This window comes from Leptonychotes weddellii, chromosome 6 (assembly GCF_054177405.1).
Source record: "Leptonychotes weddellii isolate Sample4059 chromosome 6, ASM5417740v2, whole genome shotgun sequence".
NCBI classification, from domain to species: Eukaryota; Metazoa; Chordata; class Mammalia; order Carnivora; family Phocidae; genus Leptonychotes; species Leptonychotes weddellii.
In genome coordinates this window covers 31038088-31051751 of record NC_138374.1, presented here as the reverse complement: position 1 = coordinate 31051751, position 13664 = coordinate 31038088, and the positions used below count along the sequence as shown (strand labels likewise).

At 35.5% G+C, this 13664-nt stretch overlaps 1 protein-coding gene across 12 annotated transcripts in view; it reads left to right on the top strand.

The window, feature by feature from the left end:
- The window catches only part of EXOC6 (exocyst complex component 6), a 324809-nt gene that overhangs the window by 186806 nt on the left and 124339 nt on the right, over positions 1-13664 (top strand). For 10 of the 12 annotated variants that reach the window (XR_014146246.1, XM_081823819.1, XM_081823817.1 and 7 more), the window contains 2 exons: positions 555-707; positions 7187-7391. Coding sequence is in view for 11 of the 12 variants with exons in the window: in XM_081823819.1 (XP_081679945.1) it covers positions 555-707; positions 7187-7391 (358 nt within the window). In the remaining variant the exon portion in view is untranslated. The remainder of the gene's footprint in view (positions 1-554; positions 708-7186; positions 7392-13664) is intronic. The other 2 variants (XM_081823822.1, XM_006733869.3) reach the window with 1 other exon arrangement.

The following is a 13664-nucleotide window of genomic DNA, read 5'->3' as shown; positions in this document are numbered from 1 at the left end:
TAATTGATGGGGAAAGGTATATGAGAAAATACAACCTTCAGGTGGCAATACTTATATCAGGCAAAACAGAATTAAAGGCCGAACACATTAAATAGGATAAGGACGGTTCCGTCTCGCCTTCCAAGGCATAACCATCAATTTGTTGCGTACTCTTTTCATTTCTTCCATCTCCTCTGCTACCTTTATCATCTCCTCATTGCTTAAATTTCTGCCATGTATGTCCCCTCTAAATTGTGGGTGAGAGCGAGCCAGCCTCTTTAAAGCTTCCTTCTTCTAGCTTATGTTTTCCCACTCCACAAGGAGGCTGCTCCATGGGAGGGCTCTCTTCAAAAAGGTCCCTTCTAGAAAGGCGCTCCTGAGGAGGGCGCTCCTCAGACACCAGCATCTCAGGAAGGAGCTCGGGAAGGAGCTCCTTGGGAAAGAACTCCTCCTCCGAGGACTGCTCCTTGGAAGATGGTTCCTCTGGAGACTGCTTTTCAGGAGAGTGCTCCACAGGAGGCTGCTCGTCCTCCGTCTTGGGTGCGCTCTGTGGCTGTTATTCATTTTCTTTTCAGGATTTTTCCATGTTCAGGATGGTCTGGACCTCTTCTGGTGGTTTGCTCTAGGCGTCCTCTCCTCAAGGCACACCGCTGTGACCTGCAGACCTGCAGACTTCCTTCTGCTCTTCCCCTCAACCAAAGGGCAGGAGGCAGACCGTGTCTGGACAGGCAAAAAGGCTATTTTTATTTTTATTATTTGCATTGTTATACTTGGGATTTTATTTGTTCTTTTTCTGTTTTCATAAAGTAGAAATTTAGAACAGTGATTTTATGCCTTTTTTAAAAAATTTTCAATCATTTATTGAAATGATTTGAACAGTAAATATGCTGTGAAATAAGTGAATTTTAATTTAAAATGACTATAATTTCCCCTCAAAATGACTATAATTTCCTAGACATCAGTATATCAATGGAAGGAACAAACAAACAAAAGCTATAATGAAACTCAACTTCTATTGAAACATTTTCTCTAGGATAGGAAAATCAGTATATTTTAAAAAGCTTAAGTTGTACCCAAATACTATATATGTCACAATTGACTCTAAAATGACAAAAAAAATATTTTGGTTTTTTTTTAGCCTTTTAAAAACATTTATTTATTTAAGTAATCTCTACACCTAACATAGGGCTTGAACTTATAACCCCGAGATCAGGAGTCACATGCTCTTCCAGCTGAGCCAGCCATATGCCTTTCTTTGGTATTACAAACATTTAAAGTTATAATTTTCCTCTAAGAACTACTTTAGGTGCAGTTTTGAAATGTTTTTATTATCTTTTAGTTTAAAATATTTTATTTTCCTTTTTTTTAAGATTTTATTTATTTGAGAGAAAGAGAGAGTGCAAGAATGGGGAGAGGAGCAGAGAGAGAGAGACAAGCAGACTCTGCACTGAGCCTGATATGGGGCTTGATCCTATGCCCAGAGATCATGACCTGAGCTGAAATCAAGAGTCAGGTGCTTAACTGACTGAGCTACCCAGCTGCTCCTTAATTTTCCTTTTTTTAAAGGTTTGGTTTATTTACAAGTATATTCAATTTTCAAATATTTGGGGGACTTTTAGGATATGTTATAATCTTCATTATTAATTTCTAGTTTGATACTCTTGGATGAGTGAACATACTTTGTAGGAATTCAGACCTTTGACATTTATTGAGAATTGTTTAGTGACCCAGCATATCATCTGTCTTGGTGAATATTTCATGTGTACTTGAAGAGACTGTGTATTTTGCAGTTGTGGCTTTAGTGTTCTAGAAATACCAGTTAGGTCATGTTAGTGTTAGAGCAGTTCAGATTTTCTTTCTCCTTAGTGTTTTTTTTGCTGGCCAGTTCTATCAGGGGTAAGAGAGGGATGTAACGTTTTCTCCTCTTGTAGTTTGTCTACTTTCCCTTTAGTTCTTTAAATTTTCTTCTATATATTTCAAAGCTCTGTTATTAGATGCATTCATATTTATGATTGTTTTATATTCTTACTAACGTTGTGTCATGAAATGTCCTTCTGTATCTTTGGTAATATTCTGCGTCCTGAATTCAACTTTGCTGGTATTGATGTAGTCATTTTAGTTATTCTAGCTGGATGTTTCATGGTATATCTTTGACATCCTTTTACTTTTAACCCTACTCTTTATATTTAAAGTGTGTTTCTAATCAACAGCATATAGTTGGGTTTTACTTTTTTTCATCCAGTGGGCAATTTCTACTTTGCAAATGGCATTTTAGACCATTTTTTTTAACTTTTAAAAAGATTTATTTATTTATTTTAGAGAGAGAAAGTGGGAGAGGGGCAGATGGAGAGGTAAGAGAGAATCACAAGCAGACTCCCCACTGAGTGCAGAGCCCACGTGGGGCTCAATCCCACGAATCTGAGATCATGACCTGAGCTGAAACCAGAAGCTGGACGCCCAACCAAATGAGTCACCCAGGCATCCCTAGACCATTTATATTTATGTAATTATTATTATGGTTGACTTTTCAATTAATTATCTTCTATTTGTCTGATGTATTTTTTCTTTCCTTCCTTTTCATGATTGAGGTTTTGTTTTGGTATATATATATTTATCTCTAACTCTATTCACTTACTAGGTATATATCTTTGTTTAACCTTTTATTGTCTACTCTAGAGAGCACAGTATGCATTTTTAACTCACCACAGCTGACTTTCAAATAATGTTATTTTTTTTTTTAAAGATTTTATTTATTTATTTGACAGAGAGAGAGACAACGAGAGAGGGAACACAAGCAGGGGGAGTGGGAGAGGGAGAAGCAGGCCTCCCGTGGAGCAGGGAACCCGATGCGGGGCTCGATCCCAGGACCCTGGGATCATGACCCGAGCCGAAGGCAGACGCTTAACGACTGAGCCACCCAGGCGCCCCTCAAATAATGTTATTATACTTCATCAACAATATAAGAAACTTAAGACAATTGTACTTATTCCCATCCTATTTGTTGTGTTTTTGTTTTAATATAATTTACTTGTAATACACACACACACACACACACACATAATTAAAACAGATTCTTTTATACTTATCCACTTAATCTTTCTGTTGCTCTTTTTTCCTTTTTTTGCAGATCCAGGGTTCTAAGTGGCATAATTGACTTTAACATGATAAATTTTGTTTAGTATTTATTATACTACACATCTGTCTGCTGAAGAAAATTTTCTTGCTTTGCCTATCTGGAAACGTGTTTATTTTACTTCTATTTCTGAGCAATAGCTTGTATCAGTATGGAATTCTGGGTTTTCAGAGGGTCCCCTCCCCCCAACAATTTAAATATTACGTTTTTTTTTCATTTTCTGCTCTCCATTGTTTCTCTTCAGAAGTTCAGCTATCATTCTCATTGGTGTTACAAGATTTGCAATTAGGTCTTTTTTCCTCTGGCCTCCATATATTTTTTTTATAAGTTTGACTATGATGTGGTTAGGTTTATAGTTATATTGCTTGGGGGTTTGTTTAGCTTATTTTGAATCTGGGGTTGATAACTTTCATCAGTTTTGAAAATTTCAGGGCTCTTATCTCTTCAAATATTTCTTCACCATTATTTTCTCTCTCCCCTTTCTTTTGGGAACTCCAGTTACATGTATGTTAGATCATTTAATGTCATCCATAATTTCTTTTTTTTTTTTTTTTTAAGATTTTATTTATTTATTTGAGAGAGAGAGAATGAGAGAGAGAGAGCACATGAGAGGGGGGAGGGTCAGAGGGAGAAGCAGCCTCCCTGCCAAGCAGGGAGCCCAATGCGGGACTCGATCCAGGGACTCCAGGATCATGACCTGAGCCGAAAGCAGTCACTTAACCAACTGAGCCACCCAGGCGCCCCGTCCATAATTTCTAAGAACTCCTCCTTTTCTCTCTTTTCTTTTTTTGTTTCATGTTGGGTAATTTTTTGGACCTGTCTTAAACTTTACTGAGCCTATTTCTTTTGATCTCAGACACTATTCGTCCTATCTTTATTCTTTGTGTGTTTGTGTGTATGTTTCAATTTGCAAAATATCTGTTCAGTTGTCTTCACATTCATGGATCATTTTTTCTTCTGCATCTAGTCTGCTCTTAAGCCCATTGAAAGAGTTCTTTATTCTGATATTTTATTTTCAGCTTTTTCATTTGATTCTTTGTTGTAATTTGTTTTTCCACTAAAATTTCCCATCTCTTAATGCATATTAACTTCTCTTTCTTCCTAGAGTTTATAACATTATAATAGTTAAAGTTTTCATCTGTTAATTCCAAGGTCTAGGCCACCTGTATATATGCTTCCATTGACTTTTACTTTTGGATCACATTTTTATGCTTATTTATGTATCTTGTAATTTTTTCTTATATGCAGGACACTGTGTTTAGAATAGTAGAGACTGAAGTAACCACTTCTATGATAGTTCAAACTTTGGTGAATTGGAAATGCTCAAGGGAAGGCAAATGAAATAAGAACAGTGACATAATTTGTACCCTATGGGCCAGAGAACCATTATAGTAGTTACATGTTTTCCATTTAGGGATGACACATAATTTTTTTAAAAATGTCTCATATTTATAAAAGCAGGCATCTTGGTAGAGGTTTTGATATAGGGAGAAATTTACTTTAGTCTTATTTATAAAAAATAAAAAATCAGATACTTAAAATCCCAATTATGAGGACATCATCACATTTTTCCTTACAAGTAGGGTATTAATCTGTTCTAGAATAATTTTAGTTAAAGATAGTTTCCATTATATGTTTTTAAATAGGATATGAGCATACAGACCTGGAAATGTTGTAGATATATGACTGGATGTAACTGGGGCCAAATTGAGGTCATTAGTACATGGTAGTATCAGATGGTGCTTTTTATTTTTCCCTTTAAAGTTTTGTATTTTTCCAGTGGTTATGGATGACTGTTACAATTTTTTAAAAATAGCATGATATATACCAAAAGAGAATGGTAATCCATTGTGGAAATTTTGCTTGCATTTAGGAATATAAAGCTTAGGAGATTTGTGGCTAAATTTTAGAAAGATTCAGGGTCTGGTCTCTGGTTTCTGTTCTCTGCCTAAGAATATAGCCTTGCTGTGTTTCTTAGCTTGAGTTTCCTAGAAAGCAAAGCCTGAGTTATAACCTTATTGTTTACTACTTTTTTTGGACTATAATCCTACGGAAGCTGAGAAGCAGAGTTGAGTGAAAGGGAAATGAGTTAGCGAACTTGGGAGAGCAATATGAAGTTGAGTTACTGAGTTAGGCAGTGATGCTTAATGTTGATCAATTTCAAAGAACTTTTGGGAGTTCTATATATTATTGTAAATTCAGGACATTTCATCTAGGAGGAGGAAAGAGGAATTTATCTTCTGACTTACTTTTCTCATTAGTTAAGGATTCAGCCCACTGGCATTAACTGCTCACATTTCTTGGTTGTGTTGTGTGGGGGTGCTAGGAAGGCTTCATGGTTCAGTGACATGGGAAGCCTGGGATGGGAGGTGAGAGGTATAGAAGCATGAAGGAAAGCACAGTTGTGTTATGAAGTCATTTGATTGTGTTTTTGGGTGTTGCAAAAACTCCTGGTAATACTTTCATTTAGCCTCTATCACTTTATGACTTCAAATACATTGTAGGCATTACCATGAATTTTCAGAAAGCCTATCTGTTGTGGAGGTAATACTTTTGGAGTATACCTAATTCACATCAAATCAGGAAATACGGGCAGGATCAAAACAGGGCAGGGTCAAAATTTGACTATTGACTGACCTATTGTATATAAAATGTTATTTTACTCAGAAAAGATACTATTCATCATTTTACTTCATTTAAATTTATAATGTCTTAGGTATTATCAAAGTCATTGTAATGACATCTCTCCCACCCATTTTATCACCTAAATATGTTCATTTCTGACCAAATGTATATTTTATTTGTTTATAACAATTCTAATGATATTAAATAACAAAGATAAAATTTAGGCATCAAATTTTTAAAATAGTGATAGATTTTGTGACAGGTTGCAAAATATGCTCTATCTTTGGGAATATAGGCTAGAGAATCAGTAAATATCTTTAAATAGCTTTGAATTTACAATCTTTCAAATTACCTGTGTATTACTTTTTTTGTTCTCTAGATCATGGCTTTTCTCATTTTTAATATCCAAATCAGTGGGAAAGTATAGAATATTATTTGATTAATTTAAAAAATTCTTCTACCTACTTTCAGTGGATTTTGGTGGTGAATATTATTGTAGGAAACTGATAGTTATGGTTTTTCTGCCAGTTATAGTATCTTGGCCAAATTGTGTACTCTTTGTGTTTCAGTTTTTCATCTGTAGAGTATTAATAGTGATATCTGCCATACACATCTACCTCATAGAAGTCTAGAGAAAATCAAAGTATGTATATGAAAGTACATGTCAATTTTTCTATGGCATAGGCTATATTTTACTAATTACTGCAATCCACCATGTCATTCAGTATGTATTTGTTGAGTTGAGAATAAATCACTGTGGTTTTTCACTTGGTTTTTTGATACTTAATATTATTTCTAACTGCTTTAAATAGTGTAAAATTTTCAAAAAGATGTCCTTAAAACACATTTTACTTTAAGTTGAATTAAATCTGTACTTTTTTGATGTGATGGTATGTGGATGGGAGAGAGATTATGAAAGCACATATCAATAACTATTATAATTAAAAATTTCGGAAATATTGTGCATATACCTTTAAGATATTGTGATGACAAGTGCCTGAGTGGCTCATTCAGTTAAGCGTCTGTCTGCCTTTGGCTTAGGTCATGATCCTGGAGTCCTGGAATCGAGCCCCACAGCAAGATCCCTGCTCAGTGGGGGGAGTCTGTTTCTCCCTCTTTCTCTGCTCCCCACCCCCGCGTGTGCTCTCTCTCTCTCTAATGAATAAATAAAATCTTAAAAAAAAAGATATTGTGATGAGATTTAGGTTGTTACAGATGTTACATATTTAAGTGAAATGAAATAAGGAAACTGTCTGTTAGTATAAGTCATGACTTTTCAACCTGCAATCTTGTTCATGTGGTTTATAGTTTATGCTTAGTAAATAGAAATAAATGGTAATTTTACTTATTTTAATTGTGTCCCTTTTGATTGGAGTGTTGGACTAATTATTTTAACTTGAAAATTAATGTAATAACTTTTTATGGAGTTTTCTTCTTAACCTTTCACAGGTATTATTCTGCTCTAAAAACTATGGAACAATTAGAGAATGTTTTTTTCCCCCGAGTTAGTCAATACCGGTTTTGTCAGCTAATGATAGAAAATCTTCCTAAACTCCGTGAGGATATTAAAGAAATCTCCATGTCTGATCTCAAAGACTTTTTGGAAAGCATTCGAAAACATTCTGACAAAATAGGTGAAACAGCAATGAAACAGGTGAGATTAAAAAGGAAAATTTTAATTTAATGTTATTCAGTAGTCTAATTAGAGAATATATCCAGAGTTTACTTGTTTTTAGTTACACAAAATGCTTATTTTTGTTTAGTTTTATCCTTTTCATATCTTTCCTGAACTTTGTTTAGAATGGATTTAATCAACATTTTCTTTTGGTTTGCAGCTATTCCGTATTTAAGTTAGGTCAATCTAACTTGACTCATGAGCCTGTCTCTTGGGAATCATCCCAAGTATGTGGTAATTCATTAACTTGTGCCGGCAGGCGAATTTGATGTAAAATTAGATGAACCATGGCAGCCACAGAGGCAAATGGGATTCCTTTTATCCTAAGGTTCTAAATTGTTCTCTTTAAAAGTATTATCTTTGAATTAACAACTTCTACAGCTCAATAATAAAAAGAAAACAGTGGACAAGATTTGGCAGTTGTAAAGTTAATGTACCTACTTTTTGAATCATCAGTTCTTCTCCTAGATAATTCCAATGAGAAATGAAGAAAACATATCCTTGTGATGTTCATACCAGCTTTGTTCACAGCTAGCCCAAAACTAGAAACAACCCAAATGGACATCAAAAGGGGATGGATACACAAATTGTGCTGTATAAAAACACAATGGAATATTACTTAGCAATAAAAAGGAATGAAATTACTGATATGTACAACAACAAATATTAATCTCCCAGGCATTATGCTGAACTACAGAAGCTGGACACAAAAAAAGCACAGATTGTGTCACTCCATTTATATTGCAGTTCTAAAGCAGGCGAAACTAATTAGGTGAAAAAAATCAGAGCAGTGCTTACCTCTGGGTGGGGTAATTGCCTGGGAAGGGACACAAAAGGACTTTCTGAGGAGATAGAAATGTTCTGTCTCCCACTTGTCAAAATTGTACAGTTAAGATCTGTACATTTCAATGTATATAAATCTGACCTCAAAGTTGTAAAAAATAATTGGTTTGTGTATAGTGTGTGTGTGTGTATGTGTGAAGTGAGTGGGTAAAGTATATAGATGAAACAAGAATGTATAAATATTAATTGTTGAAGGTAGGTGATGAGTACTTGGGATTTTGTTATATTAATCTGTATTTGAAATTTTTAGTAATAAAAAGTTTTAAAATGATTATAACTTAAAATTTCTGAGTTGGTTAAAATTCCCAATAATCACAGTGTCATAGAAATAAAACAGTGCTCAACATGCTTTCTAACCCCTAATTTTTTTTCTCAAGTATTAGAAACTACTTTAGAGACGCTTCAGGTATGGCAGGGTGGGGCAGAGGGGTATGGGCTGGGTGGGCCCTGAGTGGGAAGCTATAGAGGGTACCGCAGGCATGACCTTCTCTTCCTTCTCCAGCCAGGGCTTCCTGAGAAGATTTTATTTTATTTTATTTTGCTTTATTTTCTAATTAAAGAAATGTATCTGTATCAGACTGTTGTCACAACAGAGGAAACTAAAATTCAGTATATGAACTTCCTCCCTACTTGAACTTTTTAAAGAATTATCTATAAATCAGATAATCTCCATTATATTTCTATTAATTGTTTCAGCTTTATTCTATGTTAATTTGTTTAATAGATTTAATAGATTTGTTTAGTAGATTGTTTACCTTGAGGATGTATAGATTTTGAAAATTCTTTATCAGGATCATTTTACTTTAATAATAAATGAAAACCGTATGTGATAATGTAGGACTTGTACAATAATGTTTTTTAAAGTTGCTTCTTTTTAAAGAATTTCCTGTTAACTGTTGCTTATCAGTAGGTGGACTGTAGCAGATTCAGTCTTCAAATTATTATTATTATTATTTTTTTTAAAGATTTTCTATTTATTTATTTGACAGAGAGAGACACAGCGAGAGAGGGAACACAAGCAGGGGGAGTGGGAGAGGGAGAAGCAGGCTCCCCGCAGAGCAGGGAGCCCGATGTAGGACTTGATCCCAGAACTGTGGGATCATGACCTGAGCCGAAGGCAGGCGCTTAACGACTGAGCCACCCAGGCGCCTCAGTCTTCAAATTATTTTTGATATTATCTTTTGTTCAGATTAAATACTTGGTTGATAAAACAATATATTTATTTGTTGTAAATATACAGAAGCTACAAAAGAGAACGAAACCCAAATTTATTTCCTGTCTTTTCTTTGGAAGCTAGGCCTGAGGCCATTTTCCCTATCTTTGGAATGATGGAAATATGGTTAGCTGTGGGCAGGAGCATAGGAAAAGAAATGGTAGAAGTGTTGGTCAGGAGATTCGAGTTAGAATTTCAGATTAGTAAAATGGAAAAGATAAAACCTAAGTTAAGTATAAGAGAATAAAATTTGAAGCCAGTGTTCAGAAGAATCCAGAGATTCTGAATCTAGAGACTGTCATTATCTCAGAGAACTATGTAGGTTAGGAAAGCCCTAGGAAAGTAGAACCAAGAGTGGATATTACCTCACTGTTAAGGTATAATGAAATGTGGGATTTAATAGCTTTTCTCTAAAGTGATCATCTTTCTCCTCCATTGTTGACCTTCAAGGTACTAACAGGACTGATGCAATCAGGGGAGCCTCTGATTCTTCTTGTAGCACCTCCCGTATCTTCTCAGGATACTAAGTCTTTCTTACTGCCTCTGATTAGTGAGTGTTTTTCTGCACTGGAGAGTTATGCAACATTATATTCTTGTCTTCAGCATTACAGTGTTTTCAATACTTTTTCTCCTAAGTCTAGACAAGGAGTTTTATGTATGCCATGAGGATAAAAAACACAATCACTTGGTAAGGTTTTTTCAGCACAAGGATGTAAACGATAGTTTAAGAGTTCATGTTCTATTATACAATCTGTTTCATTGTTAAACTTATCTTCTCTGACTTGTTTTTCATAGACCAGTTTTGGACTTTCTGCCTAGGCCATCCACCAGGTCATGGGCCCTGGGATTTGAGGTTTATGAGAATTTCCTGCTGAAAGGGAATAGACTCTTCCTAGTTTACTACCATTATTTTCTTGTAAAAAGAATCAAGCTCCCTACCTCTGCAACTTAAACAGAACTTCATCACAGAAACTTTTTCTAAGCATGTCTTAATTCCATTATCTCATGTCCCATTTGTGGATTTACTTGTTATATATTCTCTTGAATATCCTGTAGGCCCATCAAACCTAGCATTTCTAAAAGTAAACTCACTATCTTCTTACAAAATCTATTTTTCCTATATTTCTTATGTCACGTAGTAATATGTCCTACTTTCATAAGCCAGAAACTGGGGAGTACTTTAGACTTTTCAGGAGTATTTATATTCTTTATGTAATTTTTTTCTAAGTCCTACTTAGTAACTATCAATTTTGCTTCTCAATATCTGTAGATTCTGTATCCTTCTCTCTACATACCTGGACTGTTGTTATATCAAATTAATTATTCTCCTTATCTCTAGTCTTTTCTCCACTTATTATTCTAAAATGCAAGTATGACCACTTTCTCTTCAGTGAAAGAGAAAGTTCTCTGAGTCCTACATAGTTCTCTGACATAATGACAGTCTCTAGATTCAGAATCTCTGGATTCTTCTGAACGCTGGCTTCAAATTTTATTCTCTTATACTTAACTTAGGCTTTATCTTTTCCAGCTTACTAATCTGAAATTCTAACTCGAATCTCCTGGCCAACACCTCTACCATTTCTTTTCCTATGCTCCTGCCCACAGCTAACCATATTTCCATGTGACCCTTTACCTAAATCTAAATTCTTCAGTATGAAACAAAAGCCTCATCTCCTGATACTCCTTCTTCCTGTGATATAACAGTATTGGATCTCTTACAAATTTTTGAATACACAATTTGTTTCCTCTGCCTAGAATGCTTTCCATTTTCCCAAATTTCACGTCTGAAGAATTCCTGCTTTTTTTCCCAAAAGCTGGCTTAAGCATCACCTTGTCTGTGGAATCTGTTTTCCTCTGTTTCACTCCTGCCAGCAAGAGATGGTCACTTCCTCCTTGGTGTATATATCCCTTACACTTTTCACACTATAATTGTTTATTTTGTATCCTTAACTAGACAGTGAGTTTGGGGTTTTTTTTAAAGATTTTTTTTTGAGAGAGAGAGAGCACATGCGCACACATGAGCAGGGGAGAGGGGCAGACGGAGAGGGAGAAGCAGACTCTCTGCTTATCAGGGAGCCTGGTGCTGGGCTCTATCCCAGGACCCTGAGATCATGACCTGAGCAGAAGACAGATGCTTAACTGACTGAGCCACCCAGGTGGCTCACCCTAGACAGTGAGCTTTTTAAGTGAGGGATTATATCCTATTTATTTTTACCTTCTTGGGATCTAGTACCATGCCTAAAATGAGTGGCACAAAAAGTTTTTTTTTTGAAGGATCTTAGAGCTGAGTCTTAGCTTCTCCAGGGAGAATTTTTTAAAGTAAAAAAACAGGCTTGTACTTGTAGTGTTTTTTGTTTTTTGTTTTTTCCCCTCTTTCTTGTGAGAGATGAATGCACTATGAGTAGTCTGATGTTTAATTAACAATTAAATACCTAAAATTCATAGTCTCAGTTCACATTTTCCATATTGTATTTTCTGGCACACATTTTAATAATGTCCTTTAGGGGAAAACAGGAGACTAAATGGTCAAATAAGTTTTGGAAATCCGGGTTCAAGTTAAGTATATTCCTTTAGTTATGAATTGCAAATCTATAAAGGGGATACAATATATAATGTGTATTTAACTAACTTGAGCATAGAACCTTTTTTCAAGAAATACTTGTAGAGGGACGCCTGGGTGGCTCAGTTGGGTAAGCAACTGCCTTCGGCTCGGGTCATGATCCTGGAGTCCTGGGATCAAGTCCTGCATCAGGCTCCCTGCTCAGCCGGGAGTCTGCTTCTCCCTCTGACCCTCCCCCCTCTCATGTGCTCGCTCTCTCTCATTCTCTCTCTCAAATAAATAAATAAAATCTTAAAAAAAAAAAATACTTGTAGATACTGTGTGAAATGTTAGTTTTGTACATACCACAGTTTGGAAGCAGTGCTTTTAAAGAATGATTTAAACTCTGAAAACAGAAAATCATTGACAAAGTTTGGACAGCTTGATACTATAGTTCCTTCTGTGGGGTTAGTGGACATTTTCATAGAGTTGGGATTTTGGCCAAAGAGTGAATCAGTCCCTCCCACCAACACACACATATGCCGACTCAGGAGGTAAATGGTCCCATGTAACTTCAGGGCTTCAGAAAATTAAAAATTTTTTTCACTACTGATAATCACTGAAGTTAAGGCAGGATGTTTTATGTACATTCATGCATATATCATATCTTTTTAATTTTTCTGGTATTTTAAATTTTATGTAGCTGGTTTTTCACTTAAAAAGGAATTAGTGGTACTTCTTTTTTAAAACTGACAATATTCCAAACCAAAGGTCATGAAAATAATTGGATCGTTATTTAACTTGACTCACTGAAATGAAGAGGAGTATACTCTTTGGTAATTGATATAAAGCTAACTCTAGGATGGGAAACAAAGTCTAAACAATGGAACTATTAGATATGGACTTTAAAATCAGCATAGTCAAGGGGCGCCTGGGGGGCTCAGTCGTTAAGCGTCTGCCTTTGGCTCAGGTCATGATCCCAGGATCCTGGGATCGAGCCCTGTGTGGGGCTCCCTGCTCTGCGGGAGGCCTGCTTCTCCCTCTCCCACTCCCCCTGCTTGTATTCCCTCTCTCGCTGTGTCTCTCTGTCAAATAAATAAATAAAATAAAATTTAAAAAAATTAGCATAGTCAAGGAATTATTAGACAAGATGGAGAATTTTGGCAGATCATTGGAAACCATAAAGCAAACCATCTGTGAATTCTAGAACTGAAAATATGTTACAAATTAAGAACTCAGTGTGTAGTTGGCAAGACAGATTAGACAGAGCTGAAGAGAGAGTTAATGAACCAGAAGTAGGTCAGAGGAAAATACCCAAATTGAGGCTCAGAGAGACAAAAGGATGTAAAGTAAAGAGTTTAAAGACATATAAGATGGGAAGATTTAACAGATGTGTAATCGTAGTCCAGAAAGGAGAAGAAAGAGTGATGGACATAAATAATATAGCAGACCTTGAAGCCATGGATTCAAAAAGTGCTGTGAATTCTAAGCAGGAGAAATGCAAAAATCCCATACTTAGGCATATAATAGTAAAATATTAGAAAGGTAAAGAAGAAAAATCTTAAAAGCAGCCAGAGGGAAAATTTTATTGCCTTCAAAAGAGTAATAATAATACTAATCTTTAGCTGACTTCTCAGCAGAATTAATGGAAGCCAAA